This window comes from Ptychodera flava, chromosome 15, assembly GCF_041260155.1.
Source record: "Ptychodera flava strain L36383 chromosome 15, AS_Pfla_20210202, whole genome shotgun sequence".
Classification (NCBI taxonomy): Eukaryota; Metazoa; Hemichordata; class Enteropneusta; family Ptychoderidae; genus Ptychodera; species Ptychodera flava.
In genome coordinates this window covers 18,718,492-18,743,086 of record NC_091942.1, presented here as the reverse complement: position 1 = coordinate 18,743,086, position 24,595 = coordinate 18,718,492, and the positions used below count along the sequence as shown (strand labels likewise).

At 36.8% G+C, this 24,595-nt stretch overlaps 1 protein-coding gene across 1 annotated transcript in view; it reads right to left on the bottom strand.

The window, feature by feature from the left end:
- The window catches only part of LOC139152269 (protein HID1-like), a 42,480-nt gene that overhangs the window by 6,949 nt on the left and 10,936 nt on the right, over positions 1 to 24,595 (bottom strand). The window contains 17 exon segments of the mRNA XM_070725412.1: positions 158 to 170; positions 173 to 248; positions 792 to 998; positions 2,569 to 2,675; positions 2,914 to 3,135; positions 3,530 to 3,694; positions 4,143 to 4,221; positions 4,570 to 4,754; positions 5,316 to 5,490; positions 6,004 to 6,117; positions 6,441 to 6,663; positions 7,122 to 7,179; positions 15,346 to 15,514; positions 17,291 to 17,395; positions 19,758 to 19,775; positions 21,831 to 21,857; positions 23,784 to 23,813. Of these exon segments, the coding sequence (XP_070581513.1) occupies positions 158 to 170; positions 173 to 248; positions 792 to 998; positions 2,569 to 2,675; positions 2,914 to 3,135; positions 3,530 to 3,694; positions 4,143 to 4,221; positions 4,570 to 4,754; positions 5,316 to 5,490; positions 6,004 to 6,117; positions 6,441 to 6,663; positions 7,122 to 7,179; positions 15,346 to 15,514; positions 17,291 to 17,395; positions 19,758 to 19,775; positions 21,831 to 21,857; positions 23,784 to 23,813 (1,973 nt within the window).

Here is a 24,595-nt window from a genome sequence, read left to right as displayed (position 1 = left end):
AAAGATTGGAATACAAAGTATATTAACACAAGTCAAGCTATGACTGTGAAACTCCAAATCTTTGAATGAATTCTAGCACATTGAAATTTCGTAAACAACAATTTTTTTTTTTTTGTAAATATAGATCACCAAAGCAAATGCATGAAACATTACATACTTGTCAATGCATATTTTTCTACTTGGGGTACCAACACCTGTAGTAATCTCATGATTGTCTGCAGTGGTAGCTTCTGTTTCCAAGATTGCACCTGTAAAGTTCAAGAGCAAGGGAAATGTTTGAGATGTCACTATACTATGCATCTTGTTATCTCATCACACTTATTCACACATACTGTCCATTTGACCGAATGAAATCACACACTGTTACACTGGCAAGACAGTAAATATACCAGTGGAGGTGACATTAAAACTGTGTTTTGACTGTACAAGCTGAGATGGGTGATAGGCTGTACGTACAAGCTACCATGACAACCATCTTACATTTTACTTCCTTCATGTTGTTGTACAGAATACATGTGGGCAAGCACATATATTTAATCATATTATACTGATCATTCAAGACAACTGCATTATGAGTATCATGTTTAGAAGAAGGAGAAGCATGTATGGACAGGTATATACAATACACAAATCACATGCAATCAGTACTCCATGTCCCATCCAGCATACCACATCTCTGACGTCCTTGAATAATTTTGGACATGTTCAAAACTCACTGTCACAACAAACCTGATCTAAACCCTATCATTTCCAGATACCTGTACGTATGGCTCATCATAGAGAGCTCTTACCCAGTCAGTGGTTGGTCTCCAAGTCTCGCTGGCATTTGAAGCTTGTCTTTTCAGCACACTCTGGTTGCTGCTAATGCTGATGGGGGAGTTAGGTGATGTAGGACTGCTCACAGACTGAGGTCTGGCCGTAGCATTCCCTACAGTGGATTTGTACTCCTCGGCCGCTGAGCTCTCTGTATCACTGGCACTGATTGGACCAACTCCAGCCTGCATGGGAGGGTATTGTCACTGATTGCTCATGTCTTTTTCAAAGAAAAGGTGGCGACTCAAATCGTCTCAGTGAAACAAGTAAGTAATCTATGACAAAATATTTCCTTATGTTAAACTATAGGTATGTGATCTACAGCAAGGAACAGACTTTTACAATCTATTTGTTTCAGTGTGTCAAATTTTAAGATTTAAACACAAAGTAGACTGATTGGTCGAGAGGCTTAAACACTTTGACAAGACTATATATATATACTTTTATACATAAATATACTTTCATTGCAATTAAAATTGGCTTAGAAAATTTGTTTTTCATGTTTGGTTACAATTTCTACACTGTTCATGCCGTATGAGTTACTGGAACCATGTCATATTTGGTCATCACATCAAAATAATATCACTTTCATTGAAAGGGTATTTGTTATCATATGCTGATAAAATCGCTATAGTAGCAGTTTGTATTTGCTCACTATGTTTATGGCTTTGAATATATCACCTGATTATACTACAATTGGTTAACCCAATATTTGGATTAAAACCAAACCAAATCATGTGCAAACATACAGGAAAGATTTAGGAATCCAAGCATTTGTTGCAAATGCTTGGTTGTTAGAAATGCGATAAGTAGAAAAAGCCTAAGGCCACACCACTGTGAGAGGATTCACAAAAAGGTTAGAACTTATCAGAAAGGGACCTGACTTCATAAATGTAACCTTTATGTATAGCACCTTTTCATTTCCTAAACCAATTACAACTAAAGATTTCCACACAAGCCAAGATAAGGGTCAAAGGAAATAGAGAATGCAAATAAACAACAGAGAAATATCATAAGAGGTTTAGTGCAAGAAACGACACTATATTTGCATCTTGTAAGTCATTAGTCAAAGTACAAAAAAGAAATCAAGTGGAGTTATTGATGTGAATTACTGTGCAAGTTTACTGTACCTGAGGACATGCAAGGGACACATGTGCATCAGGCTATTAATAGTGGTGGGGGGCGGGGAGAGAAAGGAAAATATGTATGTATCATAACATTGGCAAAACAAAAGTAATTATGATGATATAAAATCACTCTAAGGTAGTATGCGCCTAAAATGTGAAAGCCTTCAGCTTTTGCTCAAACTTTCTTCAACTATGGGGTAAAATGAAATTTTTGATTTCTGAAAAACTAAGACCAAGAAAATATTACTCACTCCAAGAGCATTAAAATGAGCCCCATAAGGGGTAGATCAGAAAAGAATTTCAAAAATTTTAGTGTCTACAGATCTGTCCCTGAGACGCATTCCACCTTAGGCAATTTTGATACCAATCTTTTGGCAAGTACAATAAAGTCTATATATTTGAGATGTATTTTCAGAGAATAGTGCTAAGATGGAGAAAAAATTTGTACAATAGTTGTTTTTCCTCATCAGCTTGTCTTTCTTGTAGATTCATCACACATGCTGAACATGGCATGCAGATTGTATACAAAAGACGAAATCTAACATTGATTTATCTGATGTTATTCATATGCACATTGGACAAATGCCAACTATGTGGCATCTTGACTGGTGTACTTTTCTTGACTTACCTGGGAGTTCTCATCGGGAGGTTGCACTGCATGGGTAGCACCATTGGTTGCCAAGGCTTCCGTTGGTGGAGCCCCTAACTCTGTCCTTTCAGTCATCTTCTCAACACCTATGTCAAGGTGAAAAATACACACATACATATATAACTCATTGACTAGACAAGTCACTTGTTTTTCTTTCAAAATCATCTGATCTCTCTCTCTCTCTCTCTCTCTCTCTCTCTCTCTCTCTCTCATATGCACGATATCATCTTAAAACAAGAACACACTGCATTTTATAAAAAGTCTCCAAACAAGGATTGACAAGTCTACTGTACAAATACTGTGTAGTTGGTTTCCTTTGCTTACCAGGAGTGGCAGCCAATGAGGCTTTGAGAGTGCCGGGCTCTGCCTCAGCTGCCGGCACAGCCCCTTCCATGCTGGGTTCTACATCTCCCGGCGATGAGGAAGAGGACATTTTCCGTCGACGACTCAACGCTTTGCTGATGGATACATGGTCAGTGGGTAGATTGGCAAGTTGGTGGAACACACTTCTCTTACGGATGATTGTGTACACCAGATTTGCATTTCCTATGTGAAGAAGAAAAACAAAAGAAATTTCCTGTAGTTTAACTGCCAGTGTTTACAAAAGTTATATCTACTAATATCAATACTCACTTTGCGCTACCTGTGCGCAAGACCTCATCTTTGTATACAACACGGCAGTCCAGATCTCAATCCTTTCACCCCCATTTTACTGTACAGAGGTCCAATGTTGCCATAGAAAACAGTTGAATTGGGTAAAACCATGGTGGCAAAAAGGGTTAAGCCAGTGAGTACCAGTACTTCGATACAGGAAAGTTCAAAATTTTCTCTCATTCAGTGTTCTTTGAAATTTCGTTTCTTTTGAGATAAATTAAGAAAGTTTTGCATTCAAGAAGCACATTACCTAAAATATATGGACATTTGAAATTTGCAATCTTACCATCAAACTGGTACTGGATGATATTGTTGAAAACTTCGAGAAGGAAGAAGACCAGGTGGTGATTGGTTGGGTTGGAAAATAAAAACCACGGTGTGGAGAACGCTTCCAGTAAATGTAGTAACTTGTTAGCAGCTACCATAGACAGACTTTTCAGATATGGTGAAACTGTCAGTTGCAGGAAAAATAGTGCACAGAGAAATGCCTATGAAAATTCTTGAATAATTAAACAGGTGTACATGTGACTGATATTTGTCAAAGTCAGCATTGAAACTGTAATCGCAGTGCAGTAGATGATGAGTATACTGTGAAAAAATTGTCTCATTTTGTTGTCTTTCCTACAGATTTTAGGCAGGAAACATCATCAAAAGAACATTACCAAGCTGATGCACTGGATCAGATTACAGTACCCAAGTAAATAAAATCACACAACACAATAGGAAAATTAGATGAAAGCTGATTCAAGGCATATCTGCAAACAAGCTTCAAAAGGGTCTATCATAAATAACTGGGTCCATGAATTGCACTTATTTGCATATTACGTTAAGATTATGGCTATTCAGATTTGTGTGTTTCAATCAGAGAAGGGATAAAATACAAGAAGTTATGGACTCACCATTGACAATAATGGTTAAGAGGCAGTCAAAGAGAGGCTGTAGTCGCTGATGACCTGATGTGATGATTTTATGAAATACCTGCGAGAAGAGTGGGAAAGAACAGTGTGTATGGATACAGTGCTACATATCACAATTAGATATCCATGACAAATCCTTGAACATATTCAAATTTTGAATCTTTGGATTGCATTTGTAAAGTCTTTCTCTGATCCTTATTGCATGTACATTTTAAGATGACAGTACTTCTTGTTATTTGTTTAAAATTGCAACAATGATCTTAAGACTACAGAATTCATTCTTGATTGTATTCTGATTTGAGAAAGAACAAACAAAACACTGACTATAATACATATCACGTTATCATAAAATTTAAAAAAATATTGACTTTGGAAACAGGAAATGGCATTGCACTTCTGTGAAAGTGACGAGGATTAGAGGCAAAGACTGCAGCTGACACTTACGATGATGAGAATCTGCATGTGTACCAGTGAAGACAGGTATATCCATGGGTACTCGCACACTGTATGGTTTGTTTAAACGTACACCAAAGTTACGTTCACCACTCAATAAGAGCAGGATAAACACTCCTATGTGCATCAGACCAACACGAGCTGTAGGAAAAGACACAATTATACAGATTGGAAAAAACCAAGCACAGTCAAGTCTGATTTTAGATTTGATGTTCAAGTCTGTGACAGCAGAATTTCTTTTACTTTCTGCTTGGATAAGGCAGTGCATGTACTATTAATGGTGGTGGGGGGAATACTGAGATTCGGCATTGGGGTACTGATTACAATAAGTCTGATGACTGAAGACATCTAATTCTCCCTTGCATAATATCATTTGGAGTGTTTTCTTTTGTCAACCTTACATACAGGTTAATTTCTGAAAGCAATCAAGATTCACCCTTTTGCAAAATAAAAGACTTTTCACCCTACCAAAATTTAGTTACATTACATAACAAAGTTCATCACATGGCTGCCCTCTAATCTATTGCAAAAAGTTATTCACAACAATCTGATAACATGAAAAAAAATTATGTTGTGGATGTGGATGCTGATTGGAGTTTAGCATGTTGATTACAGTTTAAAATAATGGCCTTGAACTTTGCAAAAATGCCCTGTGAGTCATTGTTTGGAATATCTTCACATCCTTGTAAGTTTTGTACTCACATTGGTCAGCTCTGGCATCATTGAGGTGATACAGAATGGGAACCAGTATGTCCAAGACATCGCTGCTCTTCAAGACGTAGTACAGGAATTTCTTGTTTGCATCGCACATCTTCCAGAAGAGGACGAGCAACTCCTGGTGGAAGTGGACTTTCTTGCAAGATCCCGGTAGGTAAGTCTTTAACAGGAGAAGCAAATAGTCATATATAATGTCATCCAATGAGGCAAGATTGCAGAATACTGGGTCCGTGCTAAGTTTTATTACAATTCAAACAATCTTAGGGGGTATATTTGTATTTATTCACCATTAACAGCACCCTCAGATAAGCACTGATTGAACAATAAGGAGGGTGTGACCCTACTGACTTCAGATGAGCCTAAATGAATACTGTTAATGACGTTGTTAGTCTAACTGACAACACCTATTATTTGTTCATACTTGTCCTACCCTTTCTGCAAGAGTAGAATACTACTAAAGTGGGAGAATCAATTTAAATGTGTAATGTCAAATTTCTATTAAATGAATAACAATTAATGTCTGTATTGGAAAGTCAAGCTGAAGTTAAGTATCATTGTTTTGGACTTCAAATTTTTTTACAAAGACAACTAACAATAGGATTTGATGCAGTCAGCTTGGTTTCCTGTCAGTTTACAATTGCTGGTTTTCTCACGCTAATGCACCATTCCTTACCTGTATGAGTGGATTATTCAAAAGTCTTGTCAAACCACGGAGAATGAAGTGAAAATCTTCCTCTCTGTGAATTCTGGACAGGTAATTCACGAATAAATTATCTGGAATGCCATGCTGTGGGATATAAAAAACAAAAGATATCCTTAAGTCACACAATCCTTGCAATCACTGGCTGGAATAGATTATGGCTAGTATACTTTTTGAATACACGGCTGAAATTATGAAGTCAATTTAGGAATCGCTGGAAATTTCCCTGCATCAACACTATGCAGTCCGTGTAACATGTAACATTTCTTGTGTCCTGTGTCAATGATGTAATTTGGAGCTTGGAGGGCAGACTGATGTTCACTTGTTAACTGTGGCACTCTGAATCCAGCTCAGTGAAACAGCTGCAGCAACCTGTCCGGCATAATCCAGGCACGGCACTCTATACTCACATCGCCAGCTTCCATGGAGGTTCCATTAGCCGTGCCGTCCACGGTCACTGTCTGGCTCTGTCCAGAGTCGTGATCCAAGGTGACCACCAGCAGCTGGGCGGCCACTTCTACCAGGGGTTCACGGAAGTCATTGAACATGAGGTGGTTGTATGGGACTCCATAGCCGATGGGGTCATATGCACACACAGTGTTGAGTAGAGAGGTGAACAGCGGTAGTGCATGTCTGCCAAATCAAACAGTCATCAGAAAAAATTCAGTTACTTCAAGAAACCACTGAAGAGAGTCTTATAAGATGAACTATGAATAAATGTCAGGTGTCACGGTCAAATTTATTCCAAAACATACATTCAATATACTTTCAACATTTGCATGTAATTCTAATCATATTCATGACTGTACACTTGATCCAGGATTACAAAAATATGATATTATCACAAGGATTAAATGGAATAATGGAATGTTAGACAGTGTCGAACAACATGGACATCACATTTGCAAGTAACTGTTCAAGCACAGTCCATGGAGGGACTGTGGTTCAAGGCACAGTTTGTGTTTACCCCTGAACCTACAAGCTGGACATGGAGTATGTGCAACCATTCTTACAATTGTACTGCTGCAAGGAGAGCATACATCACAATCTCACCAAATTTAACACTGATGCAAATGCACTGCTGTACTCACCTGTTTTCTGATGAACAGAAGTAAGAAATCCAAGGGTTCGGGTTACTGTGAGCATCAGCTGAGCAAAGAAATCACAAACAAACTTTCAGATTAGTGTACAGCAGATACTCTCATTGAATATGCACCATTCTGAACACACATATGGGCATTAATTTCACACTTATGCTACAGTAAATGGTAAAATATCTTTATGCTTTGGTTTTTAAACTTCATAATATTGTGGTTGTGAATTGAATTGAATTGGAATGTATATGCAGAAATTTCCCCCATCAACATTATGTATACATAATCACTGATGGCTCTTTACTTCACTTTCATCAGGCCAAACAAAAAAAATATGTGCTGTTCCGATTACATGGTTTTCAAAAATAGGGTAGGTAGGTAGGGAAATTTTTTTTTTTTCATTTTTTTTTATTTGTCAATGTGCATTTTGTACGCGTTCAAACAAACTACCAGTGAACAATTTCCTCATGAAACGCACTCAAATTGAATACCAATATATTAAAATAAAATATTCATCAGTAGAATTGAAGTGTGTGGTTTATTAGACTGCCACGGAAATTGATATGGCTGAATAACAATTCTTTGACAGGAAAGTGAACTGTTTATCCAAAGGTAAATCCTCAGCTTTTTGCAGTCACTCCCAAGAAAAACGCACATACTTTACGTTGAAGTTGTTTGTAGCCTCGCCAACCTGTATATTTGTCTGCTGTACTTCCACCACGGCCCAGCAGCATCACTGGCACATTCAACTCGAATAGAGTACATTTTACATTCAGAAAAACCTGGACGGTGTTCCTCCAAAATTTCTTCGAATGTTCAGTTCTGTTTAACAGAAGACAAAATCGACCTTTCTTTGCCAGGATCGCATTTGCGAAACAAAATTGAGTACACGTTATGTCCATCACGAGTCACCATTTTGTTTGAGACGAAGCCTGCTATAAGTAGGGATACCAGGCCCTTTTTGTTCTTGGTTAAACTTACATGAATTGTATGTTTTCTTGAAGATCTTGTCCCAGGATTCAAAAACCTGTTTGAATGATGGTTCTATCTTGTCTACTTCCAGGGTTATGATTTTTTTTTTTCGACTTTTTTGGACAAATGGTCAATAAATTTCAACATATGGCTAAAAGAGTCATTTTGTGGGTATATCCCTATGAAAAAATATAGTTGTATAATAACATTAATTCTCTAACTAATCTGCTTTAAAATACTTTTGTGCAATATATTGTAAGAGTACGGTATAAGGAGCTTTTGTTTTCTTTACACAGAGACTTGAAAATGCCAAAAATTTTGTGAGACAGAGTTGAAAATTGGACGGCACCGTGTATACTACCAGTCAAAAAGCTATTTTTTGCCATTTTCAAACTACTGTAACTTTCAGAGTTTTTAAGCTAGCTCTGTCAAATTTTGGACAGTTAAACTTGAGTAATAACAAAAAAGAATAAATATATTTTAGATCTGTAAAATTTCTTAAATGTTACATTTGAGAAATTCTGATATTCAAAAAATAGTGACAACATCACTGTTCGCTCCCACATTGTTATCAAAACAAGCCAACAATTGTATGAAACATGGACATACATATACAGACAGACTGACATACACAGACTGGCACAGAGTGATGACATTGACCCCAAGTGTGCCTTGGCCCATGGAGAGTGATAAAGATATAACAAACAGCTGAATGTAATGATAAATAGTTAAGTATAGGCCTATACAGGCACTGAGAGTGAATATGTTACAGCAATTTGATTAGTTTCTTTTCCTTTTCTACTTCTGTGATAATATTTAAGACAATCAATCTGCAAGGCAGTTTATGTATTGACAAATATGTTATCTTTTACAAGCACACAGTAAACTGTTCTTGATTTTTCATTTACAATATTTGACATAGACTGAAATACATAACATGCAACCAATGTTTACACTTTGCCCATACACCAGATACATGGAGAAATTTCAACATACAATCATCAACTAAGAAACCCTACAGGAAAAAGTAAACATTGTTTTCTTCCAGAACAGCTGGTACATCCACATCTGGAACAACTTACAAACTTAACCAATTACACAAGGATGATGACACAAGAGATAAAATTAAACTGTGATGAATTTGACTATTCCTTTCAAATCCTTACCTAACTTGACATCTTAAACTAAAATACACTGCATGGTTAATTGTGCACAAAAATACATCGGGGTGGACCATTTGATAAGGGATGGTGTCTGGAAGATCGATGAGGTACATTATCTTTTTTATCTGATCCATTGTACATTCTTTTTGCCCCACTCTCCCACCTTTTCTTTTTGTCAAACCTTCTCTGGCTGAATTTTTTATTGGCATTTGTTTGGAATTTTTTCAAAATCTGCCAGGATTTTTTTACTGCATTTCAACACCAAAATCACCACATTATATACTCTTAGTTCCAGTAGGTATAAAATTACCCCCAAAAATCTTAAAAATACATAATGAAAGATATCCCAGTAAAACTGAAAGTTTCGCAAAGTTGCCTAAAATTCAAAATTCCGGATTTCAACTTAATTTCAATATATCTTATTAACAAAAACCCTAAGGACCGGTTTACTAAATATCAAAGCAATCAGACTGGTAAATTTTGAGAAACAAATTTTTTGACTAAAAGTGAGAAAAATTGCCCCCCAAAATACAAAATTGCAGATTTCATCCTAATTTTAAATATATCTAATTAAAGCCCCAGTATTTGTAACTTTTAACCTTTTTTTATGTTTGAAATTACATATTATTCTCTTACATCCATCGTGAAATGTTGTTCAGTAAAGAAATAAGCCAAATTTGTGCTCCTGTAGTGACATACAAACGCTAAATATTGCCCGATCGAGTTGGATTGCCGCGCGGGTTTGTTGACAATTTGTAGGCTGCGCACGTGATCGAGAACGCCGATACTGATGACATCATCGAGCCTGCAACATTCCTGGGGCCTTGCCATGCCACGCCACACGGCCCGGGTAATCGCCCATGGTCGCCGGCTGAATGACCTGCGAAGGGTTTTATTCTGTTCTTCTCCGCTCAAATACGTAGTGCTACTGTGTTTCAGAGGATACAGAACTTTGGCAGAGGAGGCTAACGTTATATTCTGGTACCGTGTGCGTTATATACGGATTATTCAAACTGCAGTCGGCAGTGCACCGATGCGCACCCTGCAGTTGGTCAATTAGAACTCCGGGTACCGATGTAAAATCAAGACGACACTATATACACTTGGCTTTCTTCTTTAGGCAAATAGCTGTCAAAATTGAGTAACTTGAAGTAATAAATTTCAGCTGATTGTTGCTTTAGCGGCAAGGTGATTGCGAAATCGAAGCAACATAGTTTGGCAATGTATGGTAGGCTGTCGAATGCAGTGAACGCGATGGCCTTTGGCAGCAAGTAAGGGAACCGTCAGTATTTACGACCTGGGGGTCATTCAAAATTGAAAGTTATAAGGGGGTGCTCAAAATGTTTTTTCTTTGTCTTACTATGTCCTCAATGACATAATGATTAGTTGATTATATATATTTTACTCTGATACATATTAAATGAAAAGCAAATAAATACTCTAACAGTACAAATAAATATCAACTAGATGAAGCAAGGCAAAAAACTACAAGTAGGTGCTACTACTAGCAATACTTATTATGAAAGAGAAGATAGTGACGATGAGAATGATATCGTTGTTCATGTACGCAATGGCACCAGCGACATTAAAGATGAGGATCAACAGTGGTGATGATGATGTCACACAGTAGTTTTCTGCAGTCGTTACCAGGGTTGGAAGGAGAGGCTGGGTCATGGAGAAATGTTCTCGACAGATATCACTATAAGTGCACAGGATCTAGGACAAAACTGAACTGTTGTGAATTCAACCTTTACATTATCATAGAAATATATATTTTATTTTACTTTAGTTCAACAACCATTTGGACATTTAACCATACCATAATGACATGCTACCCATCCAAATTTAACAATACTATATGGTCGGAGACTGCTTATTAGGTGAGCTTTTATATCTACATATTATTAAATGGGCTCAGGTAAGCCAAACTTTCTGTTAGAGAGGGGGTTACTCAAAGTCATCATGGTTGGCTGGGGTGCGACTCAAAATTTCGGAGTTTCTAATGTAATTCCTCCGACCCCCAGATCGTAAATAATGACGGCTCCCTAAACAGCTGTGAACGCCTGAGTCAGAACGATCGGGACCAGTATACGCACTGCTGTATCTCAGCGAAAATTTAGAAAAAAACAATGGAGCTACTGCTAAGAAATTTACAGACTCGTGGCTCTTGATGCATCAGTTACTGAGCTTTATACTGGTAAAAAGGCATTCTGAATACAGCGGTAAATTTCCTCCAAAACGACAGGATAAACACGCGGGCATTCTGCAATGGACGCTGTCAATTTACCTTGCTGCAGGCCCCACACCAATCTCGGCCCGGCCCCGCTGCACTTGTACAGTCTACTACCTCCATGTAGTACAGCCTTTACAGGTCTAGTATCATGCCAAACACACAAAAAACAACGTCGCAGTGTAAATTCCGCAGGTCAGAACCGTTGATCATAAATTTTCAGAACCAGTGCAGTTTAAAAGTTTTGTATTGATCACTTCATTTAGGTTTATGTGAATGACTTTCTCATCGAGCTGCGTCCATAATTGTCCCGGGCATTGTCCATGTAAATTTGGGGCCTGCCTTAGCTCCCTCCGATCGTCTGTAGACTACAGCCTGAGCATATTGTACAGTTGTGAAAGTCAGATATGTATCATGAATTTTATACAAAAATATAAACAACAGAATCAAACCAAGAGGTTAGTTTGCTGTCGGGCCGGGTGCGCAGGGGACGACTTTGCAGTGAGGCCGGGATCTCTCTTGTGTTCGAACTTCCATCGCATCGCAGCTAGCCGATACTTGTTGTACTACTGTAGTCCTTGTGAGGATTAGATACCCGTTACGTTCGATATTATTTTGAAATACTTTTAAATTTAATAAGTAAGACTTTTGTACTGCATTCAAGATATAATTTTTCCTTTCTGAGCGTTTTCAATTACGGCAACGATATGCGAAGTTGATAGGGTGTGTTGCCTGCAGCGTAGCCTGGCCGTACACAAAACTTCGTTTGAGTAGACGGAGCAGAATCAGTCCATCATATACTCCATAATGGAAGAAACGACTAGTTCAATGATAACAATGGTGAAGTGTTGAATTTTTATTCATATATGTTTTTTCTCTCTCAATTCATTCAGCAAACTTGATCTCCGTACCATCGGTCACAACGTGCAGTGCCTTGCATGAAGCTTACAATCGACTGCCTCCGTCGTTAGTTTAGCTGTTCAAGACGTTTGTTTGCACGGCTCATTATAGTCGGAACAATCTGTAAACACTTACATATTTATATCTTTCCGGTATTTCACCCAACTTTCGCGCGTTTTTAGCTGAGTCTCCAGTTTCGATGGACCAGACCTTTTCGAAGAGCGTATGGTTTCTACGGACGCCACAGTAAAACTTGCGTAGATGTGGTTGAGCATGCGCGGTGGTGTGATTACGTTTCGTTTCGTGTGTCAACAAAGCTGACTTCTGGTCCGGACAAGAAGTCATTTTTCACTCCTTTTACTGTTCATCGTGAGGCGGGCTGGGCATGCAAACCATGCGATTCAGTATTAATTATGGTCTACTTTCACATACTGAGGATGTCATTTTAATCAAAAATATGAAAAAAATTGTTAACAGTTACAAATACTGGGGCTTTAACATAAACCCTAGGAACCTGTACACTAGATATCAAAGCTACCAGATCAGAAGTTTTAGGAGAAAAATTTTTTGACCAAAAAAGACAAAAATTGCCAAAAAAATTTAAAAAAAAATTGCCAGTTTCAACATACCTTCAATACATTATATTGAGATTAATCTTAGATACCTGTATACCAAATACATGTATCATAGCTATTAAATCAGCAGTTTTTGGATTAAAAATTTTTTATCAAAAATTGGGAAAATTGCCCCAAAATTACAAATATGACAATATCAATACAATTTGTACAAGCATGACTGAGGTCATTCTGAGGAACATGAATATTAAGTTTCATAGCAATCAGACGAGCGATTTCAGAGAACAAAATTTTTTGACTAAAAACGGAAAAAATACCCTAAAAATACAAACATGCAAATTTCATCCCAATTTTTGCACACATAATTTAGAATACCTAAAGAACTCTGCATACCAAGTTTCAACCAAATCTGACCAATGCTTACTGAGTTTTAGCCACTTGCAGGATTTTTCCTTTTTCCCCCTCATTTGCATATTTTTGGCACTGACATGTTCATTTGAACAAATTCACATCTCCACCCCTAGGTGCACCTGTACACCAAATACTAAGACAGTAGGTGCTACGGTTTAGGAGTTTTTGATCCGGACGGACTAACAGACATACATACATACTTACATACATACACACAGACGCCATTTTGCCACCTTATACGAATACTTCCCATTTGCATATATACATATGCATATATGGGAGCGTAAAAACCAAAAATCATAGGAATATGAATAAAATAAGTCATTGTTCAACTGATCAACTCACAGTACAGAATAATCCCCCTGGAGCTGTCCTTTTTTGACACAAGAATATTACTCCCCCCTAAAAAGCTGTCATCTTGTTGTACTCAATTTTCCTTTAGCATTGAAATCTAGAGTCGGGGTTATGATTTTTCCTTTCCTTTCCTTAGATTTTTCATTCTCTCTTCATTTGCCCGTCTTTCAACTTGTCTTGTTTATCAATTCCCGATTCCTGCACTACCCCTGTCTGACATTTTCCCCAGTTTACGTTAATGCTGTTTAAAAATAAAGGTTGTTTACATACATTTATTATAATAATAACCATGGCATGCTGGCATGCTGACTTTATTCCCATACATCATTGAAAGAGTATTCATTTCTGTTGTCAAATATCATTTTGTAAATTTTGTGTAACATCAACAGATGAAAAATGAACACAGTTTAATGTTCGCAAAACTACCAGGGTTAACGTTTGAAAACAGCTGATTGTAGCGTACGCGTTGGCAGTTAGGGGCTGTTCAACGAAGTACGTACGTACGGCAAAATTCACGGTAAATTCCAAACGCACAGATTTTGAAACTACTCAGAACTGACCTTAACACACAGTTTTTGGTGTACGGGTTTATATTTTAATGATAGAATGACTATAAAAAGTAAAATTGACCAAAATTTTGCTCGATTCACTATCACAAAACACTTCCGGGTTTTCACTTGGCCTGCATAATATGGCCGCGCTGTGCATGACGCGGTTCGGAAATGACAACAAGAATGTAAATGAAAGATTACATCAAAAAACGGCCATGAAAATGCTTCAAACTTTCCACAAATTTAATATAACAGTTGCTGTTTGGTATACTAACTCCGATCACTGAAAATTGTCCCTGCATTTTAGCGAAAACCTACCTACAAAACGCCGTTTAGGCACTGAACAACATACTGTAACGAGCCATTCCATTCTAACATAGGAAGTAGTGACCTGAGAAATGTACGTGCCGCAGTACGGCACGCTGTATGGCGAAAAATAATGCTTGATTTTGAGCGCTAAAATGACACGATATTTTTTTCTTTATTTTCAAAAAAAAATCCCATGGTAGAACGAGCAGTTGAATTGGAAATTTTTTATCGAAAATTTTATTGAATTAGACCTAATACTTTTTGAGATACAGCAGTTTGAAAACCGGAAACCGTTCAGTGTGCAACAACTGTCAGTGTCATGTCGCAAGTTTTCATGAGCGTCTGGCATCACTTCTATAAGAATGACGTATTAGTTCTCGCGTGATTCGCGCGATTTGTCATAGTTCTCGCGTGATTTCATGCGTTTCACGTTTTTTCATATCGTTATTTTTACTTCCGGGTTTACGAGGCTCTAAAAAGTCTAGGGTCGGGGGGTTAAAATTGGGGTAGGTCGGGTAATCGGAACAGCACATATTTTTTTTTTGGCCTCATCTCAAATATACTGGTAATAGCCCATTCATGACAGAAATATCCTGTTTTATTATGTCAGCCCTCAATGGTGAAACATACAAATCCCTTTGTTTAACTGTTCCATCACCATGGTTAAGCCCAAACCAATTGTTATCAATAACAACCGTAGACTTGTTTACAGGGAAATTAGGGTTAGACTGACCAAGTTATACAAACTGGACTTACCCACAGGTGGCAGATACATGGCTTCTGAGAAACATGTCAACAGCAACTTCAGCAACTCATTCCTGTTGACGTCAGCTTGTGGGAAACTTGGCGGAGAATTTGCGAATCCCACACCGGCTTCCCAGATGTACTCACAGCTATCGATAGACTGTGGATCTTCTGGTTTCTCCTGGTAAACTTATTGAAAAAGTGTATGGGAATGAAGTCAGGGGTTGCTCGGAATATTTGTTTCAGACAAATTCTTGTAGAATACAGTAAATGAAATGATAATCCAAATGCATATATTAATACATCATTGATGGAAATCAGTTATTACAGTGGTTTTACGACTTATCCGGACACCAAACTTGCTAATTACCCAGCAATTGGCTGATGATATTGAGACTTTGATCAGTAATACCAAAGCACTTTGTAATTCACCTCAAACTTGATATTTGATCTGGCTGCAGTAACTCCATGGGTGGCAAAGTGTAAACACAGACGCCGACATCTCAGTGCATACAGTGATAGCATAAACCAATTTGAGACATGAGTTTGCACTCAAAGTATTCAACAGTGTACCCATACAAAAATTGCTGAACAAAGTGATGAAAATGGCACAGGACAAATACAACTTGCATTGCAGTAAACCTGCCCACTGCACCAAAAAGATTTCTGTAACTTCAACGGACATCATGCTGATTGAAAAGTCCTACTTCAATACTTTTCCGCTCAATTCGTGCTGATTTAGGCACAATTATTGAACACCACTCAAACTTTCAATCTCTTTCCTAAATCGACTTACACCCGAAGAAATTGTAAAGGAAGCTAGAATACAGAAAAGATTTTCAATCTCTCTATCTTCATGAACGGGCATTCCTCGATCACATTTATGCTGATAGACAATCATTGCCAAATGGCAGCAAACTCAGCAACGATTCCGAGCTAAACTGACACAGTATTTCATTCCCTGCATCAAATGAAATTGAAAACACAATCCCATCAGTGACATTTGGTAAAATTTTCACATGAATCATATCTTGAAATAAAAAAAGTGAAACAAAGACATCTTGTACTTTGCCGATCAACAGCACAGTGTGAACTGTGAAGTGGCATCTGCATTGCCTGCACGTAAAAGCAACTCAGTGTACTCAGTATCAAATGGTCTGCATCTTATGAAAACAACAACTGGCAGTGAAAGTTGTAATAGTCACCGGTAAAAACTCTTCACAGATGAAAGGATAATTGCTTCAAATGAATGAAACTGCAGGTTTTAGAGGAGGAAAACCAATGGCGGATGCGTGGAGTGGGAATATTCTATTTGGGTGACAGAGACGGAGGGTCATAGGATTAAATAAACTGGATAATGTAGGATTTTCCTCACAATGCTGTAACAGGAATTCCAATGTCAGCTTGTTTTAATGTTAGTAATAGTTTTTCTGCTCTGAAAAGTAATTTAACAAACTCTAACGACCCATTGTACTCTCCTATTAAACCTCTCCGTGTGTTACCGTGTAGTAACACGGATGAACAGCACACATGTACATATGTTAGTTTTACTGAGGAATGCTGTTCAGTGGAATGCCAACCCCTGGTCACAAATTAGTTTATGGCACTAGTATGATACTTATCGGTGACTTTGTATACACATTGTGTACCCCATGGAGCACTCATGCAGCCAGATCAAGTATCAAGCTTGAGGTGAATTACCGAAGTGCTTTGGTAATTACTGATCAAAGTCTCAATATCGTCAGCGAAGTTGCTGGGTAATTAGCAAGTTTGGTGTCCGGATAAGTCGTAAAACCACAGTAAACATTATAGGATTTTGAAAACAACATCAAATTTTTAAAAACTTCTTTGACAAGGCCTGACAAACACCATAGCTATTTATTGTCTACACAATGTGACATATGGATGCCCTCTGTTTTGATGAGTATGGTTGAATGATATTTAAAGTTGAACTCACCGGTCCACTTTTCTTGTGTGACGAGACAGTGAAGTCAGGACAGAAGAGGAGATCTGCCAGGGCATTGAGCAGAGACTGTGCAAGTGGTATTGACTCTCCATCACGCTGCAAACAGAAATGACAGTATCCAGCATCAGTAAATAAATCTTACTGCAACTATTTGCTGTTGCCAATAGTCTAGACAAGAAACATCAGAAACCAAGCAAACAGATGTTTCAAAGACTAGAAATGGACAAACGTCACAGCATGTTGGACAGAGTTATGAAAATTTTCATTCAAACTGGTAGATCAACAGATGATGCATAACAACACATTGTTAGTTGACAGGTTTTAAGTCATGTTTCCCTGAAAATTTTACCCCTTTTCGAAATGAATCATGTGAAATGCAACGAATTAAGACTGATGACACTTTAGTTTTAAAATTACAACACAGAAAAAGCAAATGCTGTTTTGCATTGCACAAGCTCAACCTGAACACACCTACTATGTTGAATTAATCCTATTACTGTTTTTGAACCAAAATTTGTTCTGATTTTCAAATCTTACACCACTTCACTTGGTAAATTTTAAAACTACATGAAATTTCACTATCATAATCCTCACTTGAGAAAACTGCGATTCAGTGAACTGACTGTATATGATTCTGTAACTGACTATGGTATAATTTCACTTGATTTTCATACAGACAGCAGTACACTTTTATGAAAGCATTAGGGCACATTGAAACACACAACAGAGCAATATCAAAAACCTGTAGGTCGGAAAGGCATCAACAGATGTAGATCAATGTGAGTGGGAAAAAATAGTCTTGTGAGATACAAAGATATCACGTGATGCAATGCGCTTGACAAATATGAAGAAATACTTGGAAATACAAAGTCAATATGACAGAGTACAATAAGCATTGTTAAAAGCGGCATATTACTGTTAGCAACGCTTGAAATGCGCAATATTTGTGCTGGTTAGATATCATTACTGTTTTCAGACACAAAGGCAGAAGCAGATTAAGAACTTAGATGCATCAGGCACAGAGAGTAAGTTTCAGACGGCTGAGCAAGAGACTGTTCCTTGAAGGTAGAATGCACCTCGGGGACAGACATTCAGATTCTCAAATTATTTCAATATTTTTTTGGTCTACCACTTGTAGGGACTCATTTTAAATGAATGCAGTAAGAAAAATTTTTTATAGTCTTGGTTTTTTGAAAATCAAAAAATTTTATTTTTTCCCCTTGGAGTTACCCAAGGGATGGTAGCCATTTTGAATTTCAAATATTTGTAAATTTATGTTAGGTAATTTGTTACTCTAGTGCCAAACTTTGCACTGTGACCCTTCTATTTTATTCTTGATTAGATGGGAGAATGGTTGACAGTTTGAGAAAAAGTTTCAGTCTTTCAATTTCGAGGCGCATACTACCTTAGTTAATGTACCGGTACATTTCAATGTGCATTAACCTTACCTCAACCCCCAATATCACCCTCATAAACAAACACAAAATATCCCACTGAATAATAGTTACCGGTAATGCTAGGTCATACCCCTGGTCAGCTGGCCATGGGATTTTTTTAAAACCAATTATAGTTAATGTTTTTAAAGTGAATGTGTGAATGTGAGACTGTGAGATGTGATACGAGATACGAGAGGCTGCCGTCACCAACCATCACCAGAAACAAGACAATGACTGCGTTTGCTGGTTCTTTAAAAATAAAAGTGAAATCTCTCTTTAGAGTAATGAGCTGATGTACTACACACAAAACCCTTTTTCTAAAGATGGCAGCTTTGTCTATGTGGCATGACAAACATTATGCATATTGAAATCAGGGACTTCATTTTTAGCCTGACAATGGTAAATTGTTCAGCTATTTCCAGGTATATTGTTTTCATCTGCAAATTCCTCCCCTACCAATCTATTCCCCATTCTAAGTTAACTGATATTAAAGCTTATATATGCACATGGGGGTAATATATGGCTTTATGTTTTTTTTAGTCATAGGTTATGAACAAATAGATAGAGTACATTGTAACAGATACAAATCATGGTGAAATAGCTACCGGCTGTGACAAAGGGTCAAACATTTACTAAACTAATGTTTCCAAAAATGATTTTTTTTTAAAGATCAAAGGTCATGGAAAAAATGCAAGAGAGATTTCACCGAGTGTTAGCAAAAGAGGCAGAGCAGCAGAGTGTGATAGCCATCATCCTAGATGAAATGTGGAAGCAAAGTACAAGAGAAAAATTTGAGTTCAGTACACAAATTGCAGCACCCATAGATAGCTTGATTCAATGATAGCACAAAAGAAAGTGGAATCGTTAATTGTGTATGTTAGAATGTGTTAGACACCGCATCCAATCGTGCAGAAACGAGTACCGGCTACGTTTTTTATGCAAACAGCAGCACAACATAGAAATGGTATCAGAATGAGAAAGTTGGTGTGTGAGTGGAATAGAAGAAGTAAAGGGTAGGACACCTGTAACCAGTCCAGATCCTTCCAAATATAGGCATGAAAATGAAAGAGTTGACATGGTAAACATTCCCATAAACACCATGATAAATTGTAAATAAAACAGAAAATGTAATATCATCCAAGTCAGGGAAGAAATGTAATGTCTCAAATATCAGCTCTTAACAAATTGTGTGTCACTCTACTCACATATGAACGATGAAATCTCCCACATGAATGCTACTGACACGGATTTTGGCACACCTTTGTTTATACTCTAATATGCACTAATATTAGGATATGACTCGCTCTTTGTAAAGCATGCAAGTACATTACAGCTCATGTTTTGAATTTACCACTTTAAAATTTGTGATTGATCCGATAACATATATAAATATCTACCATCAACTTTGCAGTTTTGTCTTGTGTACATGTACTATTAATGGACAAAGAATGGGAAAGTAAACATGGAGTTTTAAGCTAGTTGATTAGTGGGTAAGCTTATTTGAAAATGGGTAATTTTTTCCAGTAATGTACTTCCACATAAAGTCACTCTAAGGCTGACAGTTTACAATAGCAGGAAAGGTGCATTTTCACACAAGAGTGTTAGGAAACACCATCACTATTATTGGGAACAAATATTGCCCTGTGTAAATATTTGGGTGTACTATTTGTTATATTTATAATAAAAAACTGAATACTGGGTAACACTGAGGGCAAATTTCAAATCATCAAACTTGACTCCATAACTCACTGTCACATAATAAATTCATCTGTAGTTATGAAGAGATAATGATGGAACTCCAGAGATACCTTTATTAATTACAAATCAATAAATTCAAACGACTGTTTTACTGGAAATTTCAAATAATGACCTGAGGTTGTTTTAAATAGAAAATGTATTGGCTTGCATTATTTGAGTGACAACTATTGAGAGAAAACTGTAAACAAGACTTGTTCATTCCCTGACTTGGACCCAAAACCAGGAATAAAACAGGTAACATATGTGTGCAATTCTGAAAGACAAATTATCATTATCATTAGAATAAAGATAAGGCACCAGTTAAAACCTACTACACTGTACCAAGTAAAAGACATGGCAAAACACCTATCAGTGTAAATCACCCTCATCATATAACCATTCCTTCAAGCAGTAAGAAAAAACACCCAGAAAATACAACCAAACATGCAAATAGATGCACCACCAAGTTCGTTTACTTTCTAATTTTAGCTCCTTTCAACTGTTAATTTACTGAAAGAACAACTGTTTGATGGTGCAGATTGAGAGAAATTAAACGGGGACTTTTTTAGAACATTTCAACTCATACATAATGTATGTCTCTTTAACTGCCAGGTTGGTAAAAGCTCATTGAATTTTTTCTGGCACACACAAATTTATTGATGTAAAATTAAAGTCAGTATTCAAACCTTGCTTGCAAAAAATGTGATTTCTTTTGTCTATTGTTTTTGTGACGAGGAAGACTGACATCTTTCACATGACCAATATTAGTAATTTCAGTAAGGATATCAGGTTTCAATAAGAAAATACCTCACACAAATTAAAGAGCCAAAATGCACTTTAATATTAAACGGTATTCACTGGCTCTAAAAGGTTGACTTTAATCAAAGATATATGTATCGCCTATTTTCAAATGATTTATTTTGTCTCAGAATGATTTTATAAAAATGTTGTACACTCACAACACAATCATTCTGTAAATGACTGTTTTTAGAATTGTGTACGTTTGAATGTCTTGAATATAATGAGTTGGATATCAGTAACTCGTGAAGGAAGGAGTATATATTCTATTCGTTGATGTGAAATTTTTTATTTCACTCCACACATATACGGATGGTACTATACGGTACTTTCGGTGAGAGCTTAGAATTCATAGGAAACAACTCTTCACCACAGCTTCACACATTTATACCCATGTGGGGGCTGTGCATGACGTCATGACTAGAACTGACGTTTTCTTGTGACACATCCTGCAACCCATCATCAAGGCCATCCAGTAAGGGGTTGGCACATGAATGGCATGGGAAATGGCTAAGGCGTGGTTTACCCACAACCGCATCAATATGGCAAACCGTACTCACCAGATCAGTGGCACCTTCTGCATCCGACTGTCCAAAAAAAGAGAACCAGGAGAAAAAATATCAAGGGGCATTGGTTAGTACATTCTTAGACATGCATATGTCTATCACATATCAATTAAGGTTCAACTAGAAACATTAGTGCGAACGATATCATCATCTTATGTTATAAAATTATAGTGTTAATGATAACTTTAGCATCACTTCATTTTTTTATTCATTCACTTTCTCATTCATTCAATTTTTATGTAAAAATTCATGAAACAAAAATAAAAAAAGATACAGAACACATCTTGCCAAACTATAAATATTACGCAGAAAATCAATCATTAGTAAAGCCAAATTATAATTATTTAACCTTCCTCATATGCTGAAATTTGTCCAAAATGAATGTTTGATATATAAACTTATGAAACACACTTTTGATTCATTATGTCAACATGATGCATCATATTGTGTTTCACAAAAAAACAATGTATCGTGTATAAAAAATACTTGTATTTTACATATAGCAGTATATTGAATACAAGTATTTTTTATACCCTTACTGAAAAATGCTGCCAGAATTTATGGTATATGAGGAGATATTTTTGATAATAAAGCTGAGTTAGATCATATGCTTACTGTTTGCTATATTAATTTTATTTGGGTGCAGGTCAGAGTTCAAGAAATGTGTGCGTGATGAGTGCAGAGTTAGACAGGTGTTACAGTTACATGTAGGACCTGGTACCTATTTGGATTTATGGAACAGTGGATCAAACAGAAACTGTCCGTCACAAAGTGATGAGCACACCCATTCAGACCTTGGTTTTTCAACCTATCACGGCTATGCTCCATCATTTACTGACGATCTGTTCATTGGGCAATTTGGGGTACGAAAGGACTTAAACTACATTACATGATCAAACTGTGAAACTATATATTACTATCCAGTTTCAAACTTGCAACCTGAAAAATGTGAGCTGAAAAATGGAGCATACACAAGTTGCAAATTTGAATAACAATTTGGCCCTTAGTCATAATTCAATAATTACCCAGGAGAAAATATTGAGAAATGAAGGAATAATATTAATAACTGGTTTCATTGGTTTAATAGAGTGCCATAACCTCTCATAGTTTTCACATTCTGCCAAGCTTTCATGTAGGGAAAACTTTCATAATGTAACACAAAAACTTTTAACAGAATAAACTTCCTTGTAATGCATTATATTTGAACCCTCGGTGCCACAACATTCACGAACATGACAAGTAGATTTATTTCTGTCGCCAGAATTTACAACACCCAGCTTGCTCTGCAATGGCCTCATCAGGGGGTAATATTTCCCACAGTCACTATGATTTCACACCTTTTGTTATAACATGGGCTGTTTATTATTTGTAGGCAGTCTCTATGGTAACTGTGATGAAATTGGCATGATTCCGGAAATACATTCTAGTATCTAGAAGTGAATAAACTTGTATGTGAGTTTCGATAGGCCTCATTGAACACAAACATTCTGCAATGTAACAGAAATTGTAACAGCAATACAGGAGTTTCCAGCACATTGGAACATGCCACCAAAATTCTAACTATGTACAAACATGTCGATAATTCAGAAATTTAGGCCAATGAATATTCTTTGTTGAATGATTGATGACTCAATTATAAGTTAATTTGCATAATCAAACCATTCTTATTAATACACTCTGCATAAATGAATAAATCTATTTAGGGAATGAAGTGTGAGATCTATGCAAACAAGAAAGTCAAATTTTGAAAGCATCTTCAATATTAAATCAGGAATTTTCTCCTGTGAAATGAAAGTGTAACAGTTAGCAGTGACGGAAACACGCTATGTTAGAATGGAATGCATGGAAAATTAAAATACACACAGTGCAGCAACATGAAAATAGCATTAGGAAAAAGATGACAGCTGAAAAATTAAAATAAACAAACGAAAAATAAAAGCCAAACACCTTGGAGTCCTCATTGTCACTATTTAAAAACTAAAAAAACAGAAAAGTAAACAATATAAGTATTAGAGTTGTAAAATGCAATTGCAACTAAATGTGCAAGTAATGATTTATGAAGCTGGGAAACAAAAATGCAAAATATTTGTTAAAATCAATTAAATATTGAGCTAATGATGCATTTATGATACGGTTTGCTGAAAACATTCAGGGCAGTATGACAGCAATCACACTAAAGCCCCATAATAGCTACAACTTCTGATGTGTTTTCCATCATTCTTGATCTGCTGTTGCAATAGTTTCTTGTTTTTACTCCCAAAAGTCATGTGGATACTTGTCAACAACTTGTAAACACAGCCTGTAATGTATGTCCAATGGAATCTGAGTCAGTGGCTGAATTTTAGTCCGAACTTAGAACTCTGATATTCATTCACCAATATGATACAATTCCATATTATATTACCATGTCCATCGCATTTTACAAGTAATTGGTCGAGCTGAACCATGTGACTGACCACAAATACACAGTAGTATGGTTTGTTTGCAAGCCCATGAATATAAATAATATGGTAAACATCGTAACTTTACAGCTAAAACGTAAATTGTGATTTGTAAAAAGATCATAATCATTTACAAAATAAAATGGAGCACTTGTGGGCCAAGTTTAGACACTTTTCCAAAAATCTCCGGATTTGTAATATTTTTACAGCATGCTTGACAAGTTGCATTGCCCTCACTGATAAGTTTCTTGAACCCTGGTGTCTTTCGTCGACGTGGGGGAAATTTTCGTAAATTTTGAAGATTTTCTTGGGTTCATT